Raw genomic sequence first — 9,373 nt, 5'->3', positions numbered from 1 at the left:
TTGTGAGCCACCATGTGGTTGCTGGGATTTGAACTCTGGACCTTCGGAAGAGCAGTCGGGTGCTCTTACCCACTGAGCCATCTCACCAGCCCAGGCTTAGGATTCTTACAAACCCCCTCAGAGGTTCTTCTGTACCAATGAGTTTGAGAACCACTGATCTATTTGTGGATTCAGGAACAGGTCCTCTGTGGGTATACTTTGGTTTTTGTATTATGAGATAGCCTAAGTCTATCCTCCTGAGTGCAGGAATTACAGGCATGTACCATCCCATCTGGCTCTCTTATAAGGATTTTTGCATTCATATTCATAATAGCCTAGCCACTAATTATTTTCTATTCTTGAATCAGTTTCGGAAGTTTATCTTTTTCTAGAAAATTACCTTTTTTGTTCCAAATTAAAGTGTCACTCCACCCCCAAGGTCATATAGATATAACCAAAGTTACTTGTTTTATTTAAGCATCTATTAAATCACTTTTTTTTTTTAATGACAGGTGATCTGTGTTCATGATGTTTCATCCATCTACCGGGTACCCTTGTTGTTAGAAGAGCAAGGGGTTGTAGACTACTTTCTTCGGAGACTTGACCTTCCTATTGAGAGACAGTCACGAAAGATGCTGATGAAATGGAAAGAGATGGCAGACAGGTTTGCCTCCTCACATGCAGTTGGGCACACATGAATTCATCTTTTGCAGGGGTTCCACCATGCTGTAATAATGTGTTAGCACTCCTAATAGAAAAGGTGCTTGTTAGGAGGAGAGGTCAAGGCTAACAAGGATTTTATGTCAGCATGTGGTCACAGCACAGAGGAGGAGGCCTGGCCATGCGAGGCCTCTTCCCAGGCCTCAATGCAGAGAGTTCAGATTAAAATACTCTCTCTCAGCAGCTCAACAGCACCACTAGCAGCCCAGGGGCAGAGGGATATACATTCCCAGATCCCCTATGAATGCTGGCTTTAGCTTCAGTGCTCCTGTTGTGTTTCTGTTATCTAAGTGGAGTTTAGGAACATTCCATTCATTCTACAGAAAAGGGCTCAACCGCTGTGGGCTGCTGCCACCTTGCCCTGAAGCTCTGAGATTGTCTTATGGTGTAGAGCAGGGTGAACCTAACTGTAGTTGGGACATCACTGTGGTGGCGGTGTTTGTTTAGGGTTTTTTTTTTACACACCGCCCCCCATGGCCTTTTTTTTTTAATGACATTTATTTATTTTGGTTATGTTTGTGTGCTTGAATGTGTGCTTGCCACAGTGTGTCTGTGGAGGTCAGAGGACAACTTGTGGGAATCTGTTTTTTTTCTTTTTTCTTTCCATGGGTTCTGGGGGTAGAGCTCAGGTCTTCACACTTGTATGGCAAGTGCTTTTAACCACTGAGCCATCTCATTAGCTCTAGTCCCATTTTTCTTTGCAAAGCCTGCCCAGTTGATCTGAGGGTCATTTTTATTGTCCTGTGCACAGACTGAGGTGATACGCTCTGGTTATCATCTTCCCAGGCATGTTTCCTGTTTCCTGTAATTTTAGTCTCCTGATGGCATGGATATTACACGTAACTGTCTTGATTTTTATTTGCTAGGTATGATCGCTTGCTGGAGACCTGCTCTATCGCTCTTGTGGGCAAATACACCAAATTCTCAGACTCGTATGCCTCTGTCATTAAAGCTCTGGAACATTCTGCATTGGCCATTAACCACAAGTTGGAGATCAAGGTAAGGAAGTGGGGCTGTAGGTATAACCAAGGAGTAAATGCAGACAGTGTATGTATGTGTTTTAAACATTTAAGAGGTTTTTTGGGTGTATGTGGGTCGGTGTTTGTGTACCATGGTATACATATGGAGAAGACAATTTGTAGAAAGAAGTCACTTCTTTTCTTCCACAATGTCAGTTTTAGGGATTAAACTAGGTTGTTGGGATTGGTTACAAATGCCTTTTCCCACTGAATGATCTCAAAGACTCAGGCTTACCTGCGTTGTGGCTTTTGGAGCTCTGCATTCACTTTTAGGGATAAGAAAGATTTATATTGGCTGTTGGCTCCAAGAAGACACTAGAATATCTTTCAGAAATAATGAAAAGGCCTTAGTGCTTAGGTCTGACTGTCAGTCCGTATGGAATGGGAGGGCCTGGTGGACATAGGTACCATGCACAGCTGAGGGCACTGCCTAAGATCCCTTTCCCAGTAGCTGCTCTGATGAGATGTCAGTACAGGCTTCTAGCAAATATCATGGTTAAGGACACAAGACTACAGGGTGCTGGCTTTGGCGCCCAAGTGCTCTGTGACCTTGGATATCTTAACTTCATGCCTCAGTTTCCTTTAAAAGGGGATAATGATAGCGCTTCCTCCTGTGGTTAAGAACTCATGGTTTATTGGGAACTGCTGAGATTGAGCCTGCCATTTAGTAACTGCTGGATGTATTAATTGCCCTTGGAAGTTAGCTTGTCAGTCCCTTTAGAGCTTTTGTTGCTATTGCACTGGCTGCAGCTTTTCAGGAGATGGAGGACAAGAGAGTTGGAGCTTGGTCCCCAGGAGCTCATGAAGCTGCACCCACAGTTGGTGTTAAGGTTTCCCGCCTGCTTCTCCACATAGTTCTATAATAATTGAGTGTGCTGGCACATAGGTTCCTATAGAGTGGTATATGGGTTAAGAAATGGAAGAGCCCAGTTTACTACCTTGACTCCTTTTGGGGAGCAGGGAGGTCGCTAGTTCTTTTCATAATATTTATTTTAACTATTTGAGGTTAGCTTGTGGCTACCATATGTTCAGTGGTGGAAGTTGAGAGAAGGATAAAGAAGAATAAAAAGTCCTGGCTTTTTAGGGGTACTGAGGTTCTCAGACATAGAGCACCTAGGAAAGAGGTTCAGCAGCCTTGGTGATTTGTGAGAGGGGGAGACTTCTCAGGGGACAGCTTGAGGTTGAAAAGGGTTGGGAAGGCACAGGGAAGGAAGATTGTCCAGGGGCTTGGGGATGAAGACTATTTGGGACTTCAGTATGAACTGGAGAGGAGGGTCTGTAGGTAGTGGTGAGGACATGAACTGGGTCGGCATAGATTTTACCCCGAGGTTTGGGAAATAACAATTAGACAGGGGAGATTAGGAACAGTAGCAGAAAGAACATTATTTTAAAAATAGTCGAAAGACTTTAAGAGAGAATGCTACAAGAAATAAACCAGATATAATTTGAGTAGTTTTTAGGTCAAACAATTGAGATAGGTAGGATCAGAACTTCAAGGTCATCTTTAAATTCATTGCATTAGAATCAAATACTGCTAAAATGCTCATATCTTATTATAAATAATTATGTTATCTGTATTATAAATAATACATCATACTTCAATTTGAGTTTGAATCCAGCTTTGAATATAATGCGAATATATGTGACCTGCCTCAAAAAGGAAAGGGACGGGGAAGGAAGGAAATTGTAAAATAAGATGCTTGTGAGGACATGCTTGGCACTTGGTTTTCACAGAAATAATTGCCAGTGAATTCAAATGAGCTGGCTGCACATACCCATACTCAGCTGGTTGAGAGGACAGGGGACCTTGTGCTTTGCTTCCAGGAAGGCATGATAAAGGTGCACTGCTTTAGAAAGCAGTCTGACAGTTTTATATAAAAGCAGAGTGGCGTACAGGGGAACGCCAGGGCCTAAAAGGGGGAGTGGGTGGGTAGGGGAGTGGGGGGGGTATGGGGGACTTTTGGGATAGCATTGGAAATGTAAATGAGGAAAATACCTAATTTAAAAAAAAAAAAGCAGAGTGGCACTCAGGTATTTATTCAAGAGAAATGAAAATGTTTTGGGCTGAGGAGGCAGCTCAGTTGACTGAGTTCAATTTCCAGCACCACATAAAACTGGGCATGGTGCTGTGCCTGTCATTTCAGCACTTGGGAGGTAGAGGAAGGATCAGAAGTTCAGGGTCATTCCCAGATACATAAGGCAAGTGGGCTATCTGAGACCTTGTTTAAAAAACAACAAAACGAAAAACTCAAACCTAAAACAAAACAAAAAACAAAAAGATTTTATTATACAAATGGATACAGGCATACCCACCTCAAGTTTGGAAACAACCTAAATGTCTCTATCAGGTCAGTGTGTAGAGTGTGATGTGTTTATGAAGTAGAAATTGATTCAGCAATACAGAGAAGCAAACATCTAGTGCAGCAGCATGGATGGATATCAGACAGCCTGAACAAAAGAAGCTGGGCTCAACACTATAGATAGCTGCATGGTTCCATTTACATGCCATCAGATCCCATTACAGATGGCATGTTCTAGAATAGACATGGAGTTGTATGTAGAAGAGGCAAGTCCAGTCTGTGGTGGCAGAATCGGCTCTGGTTATCTAGAATGAGAAGCCAGGAACAGCTGTCCCTAGGCTGAAAAGGTCTTGGTGTTATGTCTTTGACTGGTGGGGCACATTCTGTCTTCATGTGGTACAGATATGTCGTAAGTCAGGATCATTATTGCTGTGATGACACCATGACCAAAGCAACTTGGGAATGAAAGGTTCATACAGCTCACACTGCCACATCACAGTTCATCATCAAAGGAAGCCATGACAGGAACTCAAGTACGGCAGGCGCCTGGAGGTAGCAGTTGATGCAGAGGTTATGGAGGGGTGCTGTTACTGGCTTGCTCATCCTGCTTTACCCTATAGGACCCAGGATCATCAGTCCTGGGGTAGCACTGCCCACAATGGGCTCTGCTTACTCCCATCAATCACGTCAAGCATGGAAATGCTCCACAGCCTTACCTACAGCCTCAATTTTTTTTTTTTTTTTTTTTTTTTAATGTATGAGTACACTGCAGTTGTCCTCAGACACACCAGAATAGGGCATCAGATCTCATTACAGATGGTTGTGAGCCACCATGTGGTTGCTGGGATTTGAACTCAGGTCCTCTGGAAGAGTAGTCAGTGCTCTTAACTGCTGAGCCATCTCTCCAGCCCCTCTAACATGTTTATATCTTATTGTTCATAAGTCATGTTTTGAAGCAGATAGAAAAAGAAAAAAAATGAGCCAGGCAGTGGTGGCGTACACCTTTAATCCCAGCACTNGGGAGGCAGAGGCAGGCNGATTTCTGAGTTNGAGGCCAGCCTGGTCTACAGAGTGAGTTCCAGGACCACCCAGGGCTATACAGAGAAACCCTGTCTCGAAGTCCCCACCCCCACCCCACCCCCAATAAATGAAAACCAGCTGACAAACCAACCACTGGAGTTCTGGTGGCCTGGGTAGAGTGTCATTTTTGTCTCCAAAGTAGCTTACTTGTAAGAAGATCTAAACACTCTGAATGGAATGGGCAGAACTGGAATCAAAGGCTAAGTAGTTGGAAAGGAGAATTTAATTATGTTGTCACTTTGAAACATTGATAATGTTACTTGAAAGTTGAGAGTATGGTTGGATTCATAAGTTGCTGTTTCTCTGCCTGCCTTGGTGCACTAGTACATCGATTCTACAGACCTGGAGCCAAGTACCCTGCAGGAAGAGCCTGTGCGCTACCATGAGGCATGGCAGAAGCTCTGCAGTGCTCAGTAAGTAGCCTTCTCTGTCATGGTGCTCGTGCTAGGGAGGTCATTGCCTGTAAAAATGTCTTTAATGACTAGACTGCCTAGTAAATGGCATAAGTTATTAAAAAAAAAGTGCAGCTCACCATTATAGTTGGATAAGAGGAAAACACTTTCATTATATTGATTCTTGCTATGTATATCTTTTTTTTTTCTTTTTGAAAAAGATTTTATTTATTTCATGTATGTGAGTACACTAGCTGTTTTCGGACACACCGGAAGAGGGCATCAGATCCTATTACTGATGGTTGTGAGCCTCCATTTGGTTTTTGGGATTTGAACTCAGGACCTCTGGAAGAGCAGTCTCATCATGTGGCTTAAAGATTTTTTCATCCAGGTTATTTGATGAGTTGCCATCAGTTGAATCTCATAAACTGTTTTGGTAGCTGCTGCTATCACTACTACTACTACTGTTTTCTTTCTCTCATTTTTTCTTTCTTTCTCTCTGTTTATTTTATGTATTTAAGTACACTGTAGCTGTCTTCAGATACACGAGAAAATGGCATCAGATCCCATTACAGCAAATGGTTGTGAGTCACCATGTGGTTGCTGGGATTTGAACTCAGAACCTCTGGAAGAGCAGTCAGGGCTCTTAACCACTGAGTCATCTCTCCAGCCCTCTTTTTGTTTTCTGAGACATGGTTTCTTTGCTTAGCCCTGGCTGACCCGTAACTGTAGTCTGGTCTTAAATTTAGATATCTGCCTGCTTCTTCTTTCCAAGTGCTGGGATTAAATGAGTGTGCTACCATGTCCAGTTAGTTTATTTTTTTAAATAGTAAAAACTAACGAAGTTTCTGCTTAGATGCTTGGTCAATGTGACACACTGCTGAGGAAAGTCCCCTCACAGAATCTAAGAGGAGTGTTGGAATTGGGAGAAAAAGTGAACTGATTGTATGTCGAACACACCCATAGTCTGGTACTTAGGGAGTTGAGGCAGGAGGATTGTGAGCTTGAAGCCCACCTGGGCTATGCTGAAAGACCCATCTCAAAAAAGAAATATGGGGGCTGGTGAGATGGCTCAGTGGGTAAGAGCACCCGACTGCTCTTCCGAAGGTCCGGAGTTCAAATCCCAGCAACCACATGGTGGCTCACAACCATCTGTAACGAGATCTGACTCCCTCTTCTGGAGTGTTTGAAGACAGCTACAGTGTACTTACATATAATAAATAAATAAATAAATAAATAAATAAATAAATAAATAAATAAATAAAAATAAAATAAAAAAAAAAGAAATATGAATAACGAATTTGGGGGAAGGGCAGTAACAACGTTGTTATTATAGACCGTTCTCTGTTCGTGTGATGGTGCCCATGTCTTTGTTTGCATTAAGTTCCTTGTATTTATCAGCACGGAACGTGCACCCACAGTCTTAGTTACAGTGCAGGCTGAGCTAGATGGGAAGTAAGTTCAGGGCCTCAGTGTCTTGGCAGTGACTTCTTTGATATGACTGAGGGCTGGATTAGCTGATAAGGGAATTTGGTCTTTTCTCTGCAGTGGAGTGCTGGTTCCAGGAGGATTTGGTGTTCGGGGAACAGAAGGAAAAATTCAAGCAATTGCTTGGGCTCGGAAACAGAAGAAGCCTTTTTTGGGTAAGCCTTTTTGTGCTCTCTTCACGCTGACAAAGAGGAAAGGAATTTTCTGGGGTAAATTCAATTACATTTATTTATGTATGTGTGCATAGGCCCATGCCATGACACACATGTAGAGGTTAGAGGACAACTTGCCAGGGTCTGTCCTCTCCTTATATCATTGGTGTCTCAGGAATTGAACTTAGGTTATCAGGCTTGGTGGCAAGCACCTTTACCTACTGATTCACAATGTGGAAAGTTTAAGAGCTGCATGCAGATGACAAGGAATTTTGTGAAAGTGGACTCTTATGTAGGAAATAACTGTTTGCAGTACATGTAAGACTGGACTTGGTGGGCCAAGTGATTTTGGATGCTTCCTGTTGCCACAGATTTAGGCAGTTTTCAACCTGATCAATTTGTAAATGAGAACTTAGTGAGAGGGGATTAGGGCTTAGATTCTAAGGTACTGAATATAGATAGTCTTTAACTGAGTAGCTTTGCAGAACCCTGAATTTTCATGAATGTGTAGGTCCTGTTTTTAATTTAGTACAGGCAACACCTTTGGGTGTTTCTTACATTGTGTGATTTCCACTTAGGGTACAAGACACTGACAGGCTGGGACATGTGGGAATTGCCCTCTCATGAGAGTGACGTGTTTTTCCTTTATTGGAAGGTGTGTGCTTAGGAATGCAGCTAGCAGTGGTAGAATTTTCAAGAAATGTGCTGGGATGGCAAGGTAAGTGTATGTTTAGCAACTGATTCCTGGAGGGCCCGACAGCTATTGTGTGCTGGTGGTTGGGAGCTGTGGGCATGATGCCTACTTTCTCAGCATTTCTCAGTGTTCAGTGAACTGGGTGTCTTGTTCATAGGGATTCACTCTACATGCCTGAGGGAGCACCAAGCAAGCAAGCAGGCCTTTGGCTACTGAGACCCCTGCTTTTCTTATCTCAAGATTCTCACTTTGAACACAGTAACTACTACCCAGACGGTACCCAGCAAGAAGCCACTAGTCTACTGAACGGCTGTGCAGTTATAGACTTGGGCTCAAGTTCTGGCTTTATTAGTGAATTGTGGATAGTTTTAGGCAACTTTCTGTCTTCTGTTGCTTGTAGAATGGACATCAAAGTGATTCCAACTTCACACAGTTGTAAAAAGTAGGTGACGGTGCTGGAGATTGTTTAGCAGTTACAGACTGCCTTCCAGAGGACCCAGGTTCAAATCCCAGCAGCAACATGGTAGCTCACCTCTGTAACTCCAAGATCTGATACTCTCACATAGATATACATGCAGGCAAAATATTAATGTACATTTAAAAAAAAAAGTAGGTAAAACCAGGTGGTGGTGGTGCATGCATTTAATTTCTGTGAGTTCAAGGCCAGCCTGATATACAGGTTGAGTTCCAGGATAGCTGGGGCTACACAGAGAAACCTTGTCTCGAAAAAACCAAAACAAAAAGTAGGAGATATAGTATATAGTCCATAGCAGTTCCTGGCAGATCCAAACTGCTTAGATAGTGTAATATCTACCTCTAACTGGATTGACCATGGGAGCACATCCAGAGGTCACTGGCTTCTCAGAACCATTTTTGAGGCTGCTACAGAATGAAGCAACATGTAGGTATGGAAAAGCTGTCTGGCTTAGGCAGTGAGATGGGAAGGTGCCCTGGTCTGGGATGACTGGAGCACTCTCACAGCTCCTGCTCAGGCTCTTGCCTCTATACAGGGTCCCAGCTGGGCATGGGTTGTGATAGGGTTATCGGGGTTTGGACCCAGGCAGGGGACAGGACCTTACAGGAAAACTCGTGCACACTGCTTAGGGCTTGATCTATTGCCTTTTTTGTCTATTGGCTCTGCTTATGGTTAGTACATTTCATAAAATAAAGAAAGGTTGTTTGTTGAAGTCAGTAACATTCCCAGCTATTTCAGAGATTGGGGCAGGAGGATCACAGATAGAATTCTGCCTACAGAGTGAGTTTCATGACAGCCTTGACTATAGCGAGACCTTGTCTCAAACTAAACATGGAAAAGGGCTGGGCATGATAAGCCCTGGATTCAGTATCAGTACTGCAAAGAAAAATAACAAACCAATTAATTCCTAACTTAGCCAAGGATGACAGCGTATTAGATGCTCAGAATGACAGAAAAGCAGAGAGCAGTTCTTGTTCATCTCTCAGAAGCTAGAGCAAACTAAAAAAATTAATGTAAAAAGTTACTAAAGAAACATGGTGCTGGGTGGTGGCGCACGCCTTTAATCCCAGCACT

At 43.1% G+C, this 9,373-nt stretch overlaps 1 protein-coding gene across 1 annotated transcript in view; it reads left to right on the top strand.

Moving 5' to 3' along the window:
- The window catches only part of Ctps1 (CTP synthase 1), a 31,520-nt gene that overhangs the window by 16,240 nt on the left and 5,907 nt on the right, over window positions 1-9,373 (top strand). The window contains exons 8-12 of the mRNA XM_021160002.1: window positions 492-643; window positions 1,566-1,698; window positions 5,423-5,511; window positions 7,039-7,133; window positions 7,786-7,848. Coding sequence (XP_021015661.1) covers window positions 492-643; window positions 1,566-1,698; window positions 5,423-5,511; window positions 7,039-7,133; window positions 7,786-7,848 — 532 coding nt within the window. The remainder of the gene's footprint in view (window positions 1-491; window positions 644-1,565; window positions 1,699-5,422; window positions 5,512-7,038; window positions 7,134-7,785; window positions 7,849-9,373) is intronic.

This window comes from Mus caroli, chromosome 4, assembly GCF_900094665.2.
Source record: "Mus caroli chromosome 4, CAROLI_EIJ_v1.1, whole genome shotgun sequence".
NCBI lineage: Eukaryota > Metazoa > Chordata > Mammalia > Rodentia > Muridae > Mus > Mus caroli.
This window is presented reverse-complemented; position numbering and strand designations above follow the sequence as displayed.